The following is a 13,851-nucleotide window of genomic DNA, read 5'->3' as shown; positions in this document are numbered from 1 at the left end:
AGTACCTGCAGTAGTTCATCTTCTGGAACAGATAGGGTGGATGATAAACTTATCAAAGAGCAATCTAGAGTTCTCACAGACATTAGAGTTCTTGGATGCACAGCTCGACATGATAGAAGGGAGGATTTCTCTAACCTCCAGTAGGATTGCTCAGGTAAAAACCTGTAAACAGTTGGGTGCCCAAAACCTGGGATATCTCCAGCACCTTGGGCCTAATGGTGGAGCTAATCCACTCTAGATTTAGTTCCATGGGCCAGAATGCTTAAGCACCCACTGCGGCAATCACTCCTATTGATCTGGTCTTCTGCCTTCCAAGACTATCTATCTGTGCTGGCTCCTAATTCCCCAGCCCGTAGGAAGAGGCCTGCAATGGTGAAGAGTCCTTCTAACCTAAGAAAAAGGAGTGTCCCTAGAACCATCCAATTAGATCATCCTGATCAGATGCTAGGCTACATAGTTGGGGAGCCCACTATCAGGTGCATTGGTTGATGGAGGAAGCATCATGGTAAATTAACAGGTTGGAAGCCAGGGCCACCAGGCTGACATTTTATAGTATTTCCTCCCGTGGATAAAAGGGTAGGCAGTCAGAGGTCTGTCAGACAACATGGTGGTAGCGTACATAAACGAGCAAGAAGGCACTTGCAGCCCCATGTTTGCGGAAGAGAGGGTGGCTGTGCTGGTGAGTGGAACAAAACTTGCTCGCTGTCTTGACAACAGACATTGGAGGGAACGAGAATGTCCAGGCCATTCCCCCCCTCCCCCCACCCCCCAAGCAGGAACTCATAACCCAGGTTAATGGGAGCTCAGCCCAGAGGCCTTCCAAATGATAGTGGACCAATGGAGCCACACATCATCCTGTGCACTTTTTCTAGTTTTATGTGTTTTTTTGAGATGGGGGGGGGGGGGGACGACACACCAGAACTGCATACAATGCTCAAGGTGAGGTCACATCATGCCTCAATACAGAGGCAATATGTTTTCTGTTTTATTCGACACTCCTTTTTGGATCATTCCTAATACTGTTTGCTTTTTGAACTACTGCTGCATACTCAACCAAGGATTTCAATGTCTTGACCACAAGGACTCCAAAGTCCTTTTCCTGGGTAATAACGCCCAAAAAAGAATCCAGCATTGTATAGCTATAGTTTGGAATTATTTCTCCCTATTTGCATTTCTTTGTAGTTTTCCCGTATTAAATTTCATCTGCCATTTAGTTGCCCAGTCTCCTAGTCTCACAAGGTTTTTCTGCAGTACCTTGCTCTCCCCTGCTATTTTAACAAATTTGAATAATTTTGTCATCTGCAAATTTGATCAGGTCATTAGTTCCTTTTTCCAGAATTTTTATGAATGTTAAACAGTACAGGTCCTAATATGATGTTGTGCTCCACTAATGACCTTTCTCCATCTTGAAAATTGACCTTTGTCATGATTTAATGGAACAATGTCAGCATGTTAACCCAAGGCAAGTCTTGCCTCACAAATCTGCTTCACTTTTTTGAAGGAGATAATAAACAGGTAGATAAAGGTTAACTGGTAGATGTTGTGTATTTGGATTTTCAGATGGCGTTTGACAAAGTTCCCCATGAGAGGTTTCTAGGAAAAGTAAAAAGTCATGGGATAGGTGGCGATGTCCTTTCGTGGATTACAAACTAGCTAAACGACAGGAAACAGTAGGATTAAATGGACAATTTTCTCAGTGGAAGGGGAGTGGGCAGTGGAGTGCCTCAGGGATCTGTATTTGGGACCCTTACTTTTCAATATATTTATAAATGATCTGGAAAGAAATACGAGTGAGGTAATCAAATTTGCAGATGATACAAAATTGTTCAGAGTAGTTAAATCACAAACTGATTGTGATAAATTGCAGCAAGACCTTGTGAGACTGGAAAATTGGGCATCTAAATGGCAGATGAAATTTAATGTGGATAAGTGCAAGGTGATGCATATAGGGAAAAATAACCCATGCTAAAGTTACACAATGTTGGGTTCCATATTAGGAGCTACCACCCAATAAAAGGATCTAGGTATCATAGTGGATAACACATTGAAATCATTGGTCAACACCATTGGCCATCATCAGTTAACACCTTACATGCAAAGGCTGCATCCGCCCAGGCCTGCACATCCAGATGTAAGGAAGACCATGTCACAGCTCGGCAGATATCGATGGGAGACAACAGACTAACCTCCATCTATGACATTGCCTGAGCCCTAGTGGAATGAGCCCTAACCTGAGTAGACGATGGCTTTTCAGCATCCACATACATGGCCATGACCACCTCCTTAATCCAACGAGCTATGGTAGCTGGTAAGCCGGAGCGCCCTGCTTAATCCCGCCATGGAGAACAGACAGGCGATCTGACTTTCGAAAAGACTCGGAGACCTCCAGATACCGCACAAGACACAGCTGTAACGCCCCCGGAGTCACCTGAAGGAATGGCTTCCGGCAAGACAATGCCTGCAGCTTAGAAATCTGACATGCAGAACATATAGCCACCAGGAACACAGTCTTCAAAGTCTTTTCCTGCAATGTGAGAGGCTAAGATTGTCTGTCTGCAGTTGACCTTCCACCCATTTCATCAGCTGGTCTATTTACTGCGACACTTGCTGGCTCTTGTTTCCTCCCTGGCGATTGATATAGCCCACCGTCGTTGCATTGTCTGCATCACGCGAACTGCTTGATTCCGCAGCCTGTGGCTGAACTGCAAGTATGCCAGCTGTACCGCCCGGGCCTTCAGGCAATTGATGTTCCAGCAGGACTCTTCGGCATTTCAGGCCCCGGTCCATTAACTCCAGACAGTGAGCCCTCCCAACCTGGAGTCTCGCATCTGTTGAGTAGCAACCAGGCCGGAGAGGACAAGGGAACTCCCTTTCTTAGATGATCCTCCTACAACCACCATTGGAAGCGAGAGCAGATTTTCATCGGCAAGTGGAGCCGAACCGCATAATCCTGAGACTGTGGGTTCCCTCGAGATAGCAGAGAGCGCTGAAGAGAACGCATATGCACCCTTGCCCACGGCACCACTTCGAGGGTGGCTGCCATCAAGCTGAGTACCTGTAGGTAGGACCACACCATCGGGTATATGATGTTCAACTGATGCACTTGAGACCTTAATCTCTGGATCAGAACTTACTGTAGGAAAACTGTTTAACTGGAGCCCCAGATACTCTAACTGGGGTGGCTGAAGATTGCTCTTGGTCAGGTTTACAAACCAAAAGAGCTCCTGTAATAAGATGATCACCTTGTGTGTCACCAGGTGGCTCTGTTCCTGAGACTTGGCTTGAATCTGCCAGTCATCCAAATACAGGTGCACCTTGATTCCTTCTTTTCGCAAGACTGCCGCTACCACCACCATAATCTTGGAAAATGTTCTGGGAGCGGTGGTGAGACCAAAAGGCAGCGCCCGAAATGAATGGCGCCCCAGCACCGCAAAATGTAGAAAGCGTTGGTATTCCAGTTGGATGTGAATATGAAGGTAAGCTTCTGACAAATCCAAGGAGGTCAGAAATTCCCCCGACTCCACTGCCATTATTATAGAGCGTAAGGTTCCCTTTCGAAAATTTCATCTTCAAGTGGCAGTTCAACCTCTTGAGATCCAAGATGGGATGAAAGGAGCCTTCCTTCTTGGCTACAACAAAATAAATGGAATATCATCCCATACTTGACGTGGGCACTGGAACCACAGCCCTCAGTCTGAGAAATCTTTGAAGCGTGAACTCCACTGCCTGCTGCTGTGGGGAGTGGCAAGGGGACACCATGAACACATCCTGAGTAATACTGCAAAATTCCAGTGCATACCCTACATGTATCACTTCCAGGACCCACTGGTCTGACATGATCTTGACTCACCTCCCGATAAGAGAGACATCCCCCTATTTCCTGTTCTGGAAGGTGGGTTGACAGACCTTCATTTGGAAGCTTGAAGGTCCACCACCCGAGCCTATGCCTCTTGGGCTGCCGGTGATGAAAGAACAGAGATCTACCAAAAGACCGAGCCCGCTGAAAGGTCGTCACTCTGTAGGAACGAAAATGCCTGGAACCTTGGAAATGACCCCTCATACGAAAGGGACGCCATAACTGTTTCCTATCCTCCGGCAACCGAGGCACTGGAGACTTGCCCCATTTACTGTCCAGTTTCTCCAACTCTCTCCCAAACAAGAGCAAGCCTTTAAAAGGGCCAATCTGCAGTCCTTAGGGGATTCATGAAGTGCCTGTCAGTAGCTGAGACATATCTACGCCTACCCGAACAATTGGTTGGTGACTGGTTCTCTTCAGTTGAGAAAATGACTCCTTTGTTCCCTGTGTTTTATCATCAACTTTGCCAAATCAAGTTTCTTTCCTGTCCAGAGGATTCAGTTCATAGAAGCATGGTTAGACTCAGCTCTGGACTGAGTGTTTCTCCCAAGCAAAAGGTCCTTCTCCTCCAACAGAATTGAGCTCCAGCAAGATCAGCCCTAGTTGTCTTGGGACACAGCAGCAAAAATTAATGTTGTCCCATTTACTTGATTGTATATGAAAGAGATACTTTGGGGCCTTTGGTGGTAATGGGACCAGCAATGACAACTATTGACCTATTGTAACAGGGTAACAAACAGCAGGTACAAACAGAAGACTTCAGGCACTGGTCCGAGAAGGAAAAATTTTATTTGCTAGCAATTAGATGCAACTGAAATGGTTTTCAGTAAAACTGCACACCCCCCTTTGCAGGGAGAAAGGTTTTTATACATTTCATACTTCTTATCTTTTACACATGCGTGCTACACATTGCTGAGGCAGCATATCTCAACAGAGGGGCTTCGCGACCCCCCCCCCCCCCTCCTTCCTCCAGCGTGGAACTTTCCCGATGTTTCTCCTTTGTTCTGGCTTCAGGTCATGTGAATACTGATACGTCATTCGCAGAAGAGGCTGTCGGGAATTGCAGTTCTGTGAAAGGAATTGCAACAATAATACTGCCTTATACATAATGCGTCCTTTGTTCTGGTTAGTTCTGTGTGCTCAGCAGGGTTACTGACTTGGCTGTCATAACCGAAATCTATCAGCATTACTAAAAGACAATAAGAACAGTATGTGAAAGCTTGCTAGCAGTTTCTCTATCCTATCCATAAGCTTTAGTGCAGGCAGCAGACCCTTTGTGAAGCAGGTGATTCTGGTACATGGCGTCCTGGTGTTAGAAGTTGCTGCTCTTGACTCAGGTGGGGGTTCTGATCCCCTTCACCATGACATTAAAGAATCAGCTGGAATGAAGACAACTGTCTGGTAGTGGGGCTCCCCAAGTAAAGTGATGCTGTCCACCGATGATGCCTCCAACTAAGGGGTGGGGAGTTCATACACATAGCTTGAACACAGAGGATGTGGTTCATACATACAGCTCGAACACAGAGGATGTGGTTCTTTGAAGAGTTAGCACTAAGATTGATCTGAGTTTATGTGCCATCCAGTATGCATTAAAAACTTTTTCTCTCACTTTCTAGTGGGAAGGAGAGTCTTGATTCAAACAGGTTGCTATGGTCTATGTAAAGAAGCAGGGGAGCAAGAGCTCCTTTGACCTTTGTTGATATGCGCTCAGGATCTGGGTGTCAGCTACCCACAGTAGAACTTATCTACAAATGACATATGCCAGTGTTCTGGGACTCAGAAGGTATCGCCCTGTTTGATTCGTACTTCCTCACGAGTGGTTGCTAGATCATGGGTGACAATTTTTTTTTTTTTTTTATGGAGTTGGTAGAGTTGTTTGCTATAGAGAGCAACAGACTGTTTGTTTGTTTTTTTATATTATCTCCTGTTCTCTTCAATCCCTACCTGGATGCACTTGCCACTCTAATTCAAAGTTTTTGAGAGATACAGGCTATTTCAATGCTGATGATAATTAGATGTTAGCAAACTGTGATCCAGAATTTTCTCATTCACTCACATGTTTGTCGCTGTTTAACTAAGGCCTCTGGCTTAAACTGTTCACTCAGTCAACCCAGACAAATCTGAAACAACTTGGTTTTTATGGAAACATACTGCTGTTCAACGTCCCTTCCCCCTCCTAGGCATTAAATTAGACTACTTTTTTAAAATGTACCAATCATATCACTTCCCTGATGCAGAAAGGCTTACAGCTTCAAATGGAAAAGATTTTCAGCCTGTTACCAGTCTAGTTCTCTGGACCAGTTTACTTGTAGCCCAAGGGATCTACTCTACTACTTATTTTCCCTTTCTTCAATGTGATTAGGCATGTTCTCAGTGAAAAGTGCACTTTGGGTCCATTGCAGTATATCATCAGTGGAAGGAAGGTGCCTCAATTTCTGCTCATCCTTTTTGGTATCCACATTTATGAAGACTGTAAGCCTCTAGTGCTTGGAATCTTAATGTCATTTTCGCCCAACTTATGAAGCCTCCATTTGAACCTTTGGAATTGGCTCCTTTAAAGTTCCTCTTATCGAAAGTATATCTATTATTCTTCACATCTGTTTGGCATTTTGGTGAATTTATAAGCTTTAGTGTATTACTCACCTTTACCTCTAATTTTTCCACAGTAGGTGTGGTCTTTCGCACTCTTCCTAACTTCCTAAAGTGTTTTTTTTGTTTGTTTTTTTTTTTAAATATAAATAAAACCATTGTCCTACCAACCTTTTTTTTCCCCCAAGGTTGCATTCTCATGATGGTAAGAAGGCAATTCTTCCATTGAACTGTAAGAGAGCCTATTTTTATAAAAAAGACTCTTATTGAAAGGATCAAAGGTAACTTAGAAGCCTAATAGACTAGGAGTGGTAGTTGCTAAAATAACGTTTTCTAGCAGACTATATCATGTACTGTTAAGGGCTAGGTGATTTGCAAGTCAGTCTGTCAAGGCTTCTCAGTTGAGAGCCATGGCAACTTCAACGGTACACCCAAGGACTGCCTTAATTGAAGACATCTGTAAAGCTGCAACTTATATATATCTCATCCCATAGTAACAGTAATGAAGGCAGAAAAAGCCCAAAAGGTCCATCCAATCTGCCCAGCAAGTTTCTTATGGTAGTAACTGCCGCTCCGTGCAGGTTTTCCCCAAGCCTTATGTTAAGGATAGTAATACTACTAGCAACATTTTTATGGGGTGAGCAGCCTTGATAATTTAGACAATGCTGCTTAAATATGCTTTGCATTTTGGTCTTGACCATTGAAGCAGTCCTGTGCTTTATCCTTGATGTCTGTGTATCAGTACCCCAGATCGTAAAAGTCAGGACCCAGAGTTGGCTGTCGTCTGAATCCAATTCCTCTTTCACCCCCACCGTTGAAGCAGAGAGCAATGTTGCAATTGCATCAAAATCATAAAAGCTAATTGGTTAAGGGTGTAGTAACTGCCACCCTATGCAGATTTACCCCTATGCACCCTTTTCTTCATTCCCATGTTGTAGCCTTTAGGGATCCACAGTGTCTGTCCCATGCCTTTTTAAATTCATTTTCTGTGTTTGTCTTCACTACCTCTTCCGTAAGGGCATTCTAGGCATCCCCCACCCTCTCTGTGATATATTTCCTGATGTTAGTTTGGCATCGTCCCCACTGGAGTTTCATTTTGCAACCCCTTAATTCTACCATCTGCTTTCTAATGGAAAAAGTTCAAAGTTCATGCATTATTAAAATCTTTCATGTATCTGAATGTCTATAATCATACTTCTCCTGCATCTCTTCTCCTCCAGGGAATACATATTTAGATCCTTCCAGTCTGTCCTTATAAATCTTCCGATAGAGATCCCACACCATTTTGGTTGCCTTTCTCTGGACCACTTCTGCCTTGTCTATCCATTTTGAGATAAGTCTCCAGAACTGAGTGAGGTTCTCCAGGTGAGACCTCATCAAGGACCTGTACAAGGACATTATCGCCTCCTTTTACTTACTGTTTTTTTCTTGTCTCTCTGCAGCTCAGCTTTAACTAATGCCTTGTCACATTGTTTTGTCACCTTCAGATCGCCAGATACTATCACCCCTAGGACCCTCTTCCAATCTGTGCACATTAGACTTTCAGTCCTCATCACCGGCTCTGATTACTGCTCCCCAGATGCATGATTCTGCACTTCTTTGCATTGAATTCCAGCTGCCAAGTCTTTAACCACTTTTAAAGCTTTCTTAAATCACTTTACATTCTCTCTAATCCTTCAGGCGTGTCCACTCTGTTGCAGATTTTAGTATCGTCCACAAAGGGACAAACTTTACCTTCTATCACTTCCACAGTGTCACTCACAAAAGATATTGAACAGGAATGGTCCCAAAACAGATTCCTGTGGCACTCCACTTAACACCGTTCTCTTCAGGTTAGGTTCCATTTACCATTATGTGCCTTCTAAGCCACAAGTTTGTCAACCAGTTTGTAATTCACTGTACCACCTTGGTGCCAACTCACAAGCTTCTAATTTTATTAACTAGCCTCCTATGTGAACTGTATCACAAGCTTTGCTGAAATCTAAGTAAATTACATCAAACACTCTTCCTTGATAAAGTTCTCTGCTCAATAAAAAAAAAAAAAAATCATTCTGATTTTTCTGACATGACTTCCCCTGGTGAATCCATTCTGCCTTGGCTTTAGCAACCCACTAGATTGTAGATAGTTCACTATCCTTTCCTTCAGCAGTGTCTCCATTAATTTTCCCACCACTGTGGTGAGACTTACCAGCCTGTAGTTTCCAACCTCCTCTCTGCTACCAGTATTGTGAAGTGGTACCACCACCGCTCTTCTCCAGTCATGTGGCACCAGTCCCGAATCCAGGGTTCCATTGAACAGGTTTTCAGCAGACCTTCCAGCACATCTGAGCTCCCTCAGTATCCTTGGATGTATCTCATCTGGTCTCAAGGCCTTGTCCACTTTGTTTTCCTAACTCTTACAATAAATTTTCTTTTGTAAATGGAATTTTGTCTACCCCACTCCCATCTACAGTCTTGTTAGCCAGCAACTGTCTTTCTCCAGGGTCATATTTAGGGAACACTGAACTAAAGTATTTGTTTAATATTTCAGCTATTTCTTTGTCTCTCTACACATTGCTCCCTATCACCTTTTAATTTCACTACACTACTTTGGGCTTCCCTTCTTTCTCTGATATATCGGAAAAATGTTATCACCTTGCTCTACTACTCTGGCAGTCCTTTCTTCCACTTGACCTTTTGCTTTTCTGATTTTTCTTTGTCTCCCTCAGTTTCACCAGGTATTTTTCCCCATGTTCCTCTTTTTGGGATCCTTTATACTTCTTGAATGCTGTCTTTTTAACCTGAATTTTTTAAGCCACCTCCATTTGAGAACTAGATCTGGTTTTTTTTTCCCCTCATTTTTTTGTATATTTTTCTAACACATTTGTTGCATTTGTAATAGCTCCTTTTAATTTAGCCCTGTGTTGCTCTATCTCACCCATTTATCTTTGTTTTCTAGTTCTTCCTCCAGGAACATCTCCATTTTGACAGTCTGTACTTTTAAAATTCAAAACTTGGCTCGTTCTTCGACTGCTTTGTCTTATTTGCGATATCAAACCATATCCCACTACTGGCTAGACATGTCCTGAGAGACAGTTTTGAACAAACATCTTTATGCAACCTATTCATCTAGTAGTCAGCTTGCCACTGGTGGGGGCAGGTTACTTTTTCTGTAATTGTTCCACTGTGCAACCCTCAGCTTGGGACTCTTCACATGTCATGGTTAATTGAGCCTTGCTCTTCTTTGGAGAAAGCAAAATTGCTTATCTGAAAACAGGGTTCTCTGTACATAGGATGAATTTAGCCATTCTTAATTCTTGCCTGCTTTCCTGCTGATTACTTAACTTAACTCTTTTTTTTTTTTTTTTTTTTAAGTGTTCCTCAGTGTATGTATGTATGCATTTTTAGTCATTGGTGGTAACTTTTTTTTTTTGGGGGGGGGGGGGGGGGGGCGCGGCGGCGGCGGCCCTGTCCAGCAGAGCTAGTACCTGGAAATTTTCCACTGCATATTGTTATGCATGTGTAAAGAATATATAGTTTTGAGCATACATTTTCATGTACGTTTTATCCTTTGTCATGTTTTAGGCTAGATCGTCTCTTTATCTTATTGGACACTGGCACCACACCAGTAACAAGAAAAGCAGCTGCACAGCAACTTGGGGAAGTAGTGAAGCTTCATCCTCATGAACTGAACAATATGTTAACCAAGGTAAGCATTTTGTTTTTCTAACATATGTAGAAATGTCAACAAATATTGTAGGCAACATTCACTAGTTTTGAGGAAACTATTGCTAGTTTTGGCAGTTGGGGTGGAAAAATATTTTGAAAATTTTGGGCACCACCAAACATTTTAGAAGCAATGGCAAAATATTTTTCCCTTGTAATCTTTTCTTGGGTTTGTGTTTTTCTTGATCTTGTTTTCCTTTCTCTCTTGAGCCTCTCTTCCTTTTTAAATACCTTTTGCCCTTTAGCCTTTATCTCGCTAATGCCTCTCTTCCAAAAGGGCAGCTTGAACAGCACACTCATGGTCTGCTAGTAGTGATAGTGGTTCCTCCTGGCAGTAGTGGGCACAAATTGTTAGGCACTTGGCTGATTGGGTTTTACATAGTAACATAGTAATGACGGTAGAAAGAGACCAAATGGTCCATCCAGTCTGCCCAGCAGGTTTCTTATGGTAGTAACTGCCGTTCCTTGCAGATTACCCCCAAGCAAGGGTAGTAATATTTACAGTCAAAACTAAGCAACTGTTACTGCTAACAACACTTCCTAAAGGGTAAGCAGCCTTGATTCAGACAGTACTGCTTGAAATGCTTTGCTTTTGGCATTGACTGTAGAAGCAGTCCTACGCTTTTCCTAAAGTCTATGAATCTGTACCATGGACCGTAAAAGTCAGGGCCCAGTGCTGATTGTTGTCTGCATCCAATTCCTCTTACCCCTTGCCTTTGAAGTGGAGAGCGATGCTGTAATTGTGTCAAATTATTTAAGCTAATTGGTTAAGGGTAGTAACTGCTGTTCCATGCAAGTTACTTCCATGCATCCCTAGTTTCGTTTCCATGCTATAGCCTTTAGGGATCCAGTGTTTTTTTCCCCTATGGCTTTAATTCATTTATGGTTTTTGTCCTGACCATCTCTACTGGAAGGGCATTCCAGGCCTCCATCACCCTCTCTGTAAAGAGATTTCTCACAGGACAAGCAGGATGGTAGTCCTCACATATGGGTGACATCACAGGATGGAGCCCAGTCACGGAATCCATCTGTTAAAGTTTCCAGAACTTTGACTGGCACCTACTGGGTATGCCAAGCATGGCACTAAACCTGCAGCCAGCAGGGGTCCCCCTTCAGTCTTATTTTTTCCACGCAGCAGTAGCCATGCGGTTTAAGGAGCTCTACAGAGATTCCTGACAGGAATTTTCCTCACGGAATTACTAAAAATTTTCACACCCCCACAGGGGTCCCTCCTTAGAATTTCTGACTCCGCGGTACTCCGGTAAGTTTTTACCCGTTTTCGGTCTGTTCCCGTCGAGTTTGGCCCTTGTGGCCTACTGGCCATCGACCATACCGCGGCTCAAATTTTTCAAAGGCCATGGTGTCTGGGTTCCGTCGGTGTCCGGACTGTACTCGCACCAGGTCCATAACAGACCCTCAAAGTCTGTGTAATGTGTCTCGGGTGTGAGCATGATGTCTTGATCTTCACCAAATGTGCCTTAATGACACCAAAAGGTCGCAAGGCCAGAATGGAGAAAATGGAACTTCTCTTCCGTTCCCAAACCCCGATGCCGTCTATTGCATCAACGTCGTCTGAACTGGCACCATCCACTTTGCGCCAGTATCGGCCACCGACCGGTGACTGCCCGGCATCGACGACTTCTCGGCCTTTGACTACCTCTACTCCCCCTCAGGACCGAGGGGATCGTAGAGAAACATCGCCATCGACACTGGAAGTCTCAGACCATCGAGGAAGGAAAATCATCGACCTCGCCATCGTCTGAGCCGCCTTTGAAGAAATCCCATCCAGAAAAGGCATCAACCGTTTCTGCGACCGGGTCGCAGAGGCAACCCTCACCAGACAGGATATCAGGAGTCGCAACTCCGCCTTTAACGGTGGTCCCTCCGGCTATGCCTCTGCCTCCTTCTTCCCTTCCAGGGCTGCTTGTTCCAGGTCTCCATGAAGAACTGGACTGGATGGTCCAGGAGGCCATCGAGAAGGCGATGCACAGACTCAAAGGTCCCCCGGTGCCGAAATCAGTCCCGGTCGCGGAACCGACCATCTATCCCATTCCGGCAGCGTTGGCACCGCTGCTCTCGAAGATGGATGCGCTTATAGCCGCTTTTCCACTGCTGGATCCTGGGTCACCTATGGCTCTGGTGCCTTCCCCACTTACCCTGTCATCGGGAGGGGAAACGTGTTCCGCATTCCCCCATCAGGAGTTCTGCCAATGCCTCAACCATCGATGCTGATGCGTCAAACGGTGCCCCCGATGCCTTCGGTGCCTCCAGTACTCCCCTCGATGCCCTCTGAGCCTAGACCTGGACCTTCAGGAATTCCATCGTCCCGTCCTTCTCAGGTTCCAAGGGGGGCAGGTGCTGATCCCTATGATACCTGGACTGTTGATTCATCTCCAGACACTGATGACTTACCATCGCCACCTTCTCCTACTGAAAACAGGAAGCGTTCTCCTCCAGAGGGACCTATCCTTCATAAATTTTGTGAAGCAAATGTCTGAATTGGTTCCTTTCCAATTGCAGACTGAACAAGATGACAGGCATCAAATGATGGAGCTGTTACAATTCCTGGTTGCTCCCAAGGAAATAACCTCCATCCCTATTCACCAGGTTCTTTTGGATCTCCTCAAAAAGAACTGGGAACACCCTGGTTCGGTTGCTGCAGTTAACAGAAAAGTTGATACCACTTATTTAGTTCAGTCAGTCCCAGGATTCCAAAAACCTCAGCTGGATCACCAATCTGTGGTGGTAGAATCTGCCCAAAAGAAGGCAAAAAGATCAAAACCCCATTCTTCCTGTCCTCCAGGTAAGGAACAGAAATTCCTAGATGCCATTGGTCTGCATGTCTTCCAGGACTCAATGCTCATTTCTCGAATTCTCTTATCAGCTCTATATGACCCAGTACAACAGGGTCTTATTCAAGCAGATACAGGACTTTGCAGAGTCCCTGCCTCAGCAATTTCAGGAACAGCTTCAAACCCTAGTTCACAAGGGTTTTGAGGCAGGGAAGCATGAAATAAGATCCTCTTATGATATCTTAGACACCGCTTCCAGGGTATCTGCAGCTGCTATTTCGGCAAGAAGATGGGCCTGGCTTAAGTCGTCGGACGTGCGCTCTGAAGTACAAGACAGATTGTCTGTCTGATCTGCCTTGCATAGGAGACAATCTGTTTGGCGAACAGATTCAGCGGACGGTGGCGGAACTCAAGGAGCATCATGAGACCCTTCGCCAACTCTCTCTGATGCCTTCTGACTATTCCTCCAAACAGCCATTCAGGAAGGATACTAAAAAGTCATTCTTCCGTCCGAAGAAGTCCTATCCACCACAGTCTAGAGGTCGTTCTACGAGACCTTTTCAAAAGACGCAGTCTCGTCAACTTCGTAAACAAAAGCCACAAGCAGCTCCTCAGTTGGACCCTGCTTCTGGCTTTTGACTCCTGCATACAGAGCAGCAGCCAGCTTCCACTGCCTCCGATACCAGTGGGAGGCCGATTGTGCCATTTCAACAATAGGTGGCATACAGTTACCTCAGACCAGTGGGTCCTTACTGTAATCTCTCAAGGTTATCACCTAAACTTTCTCTCCATCCCACCAGACTCTCCACCTCGGCTGACATGGGGAACATCCGACCACTCTCCACTCCTGGAGCAGGAGGTTTCCCTCCTCCTCCAGTCCAGAGCAATAGAACCAGTGCCCTACTTCCA

At 44.8% G+C, this 13,851-nt stretch overlaps 1 protein-coding gene across 1 annotated transcript in view; it reads left to right on the top strand.

Annotated features, from left to right (window-relative positions):
• Positions 1-13,851, top strand: part of BTAF1 (B-TFIID TATA-box binding protein associated factor 1) — a 565,336-nt gene that overhangs the window by 24,888 nt on the left and 526,597 nt on the right. Inside the window, exon 2 of the mRNA XM_029609940.1 lies at positions 10,010-10,133. Coding sequence (XP_029465800.1) covers positions 10,010-10,133 — 124 coding nt within the window. The remainder of the gene's footprint in view (positions 1-10,009; positions 10,134-13,851) is intronic.

This window comes from Rhinatrema bivittatum, chromosome 7 (genome assembly GCF_901001135.1).
Source record: "Rhinatrema bivittatum chromosome 7, aRhiBiv1.1, whole genome shotgun sequence".
NCBI lineage: Eukaryota > Metazoa > Chordata > Amphibia > Gymnophiona > Rhinatrematidae > Rhinatrema > Rhinatrema bivittatum.
The sequence above is the reverse complement of the archived record's forward strand: the minus strand, read 5'-3'. Positions and strand labels throughout refer to the sequence as shown.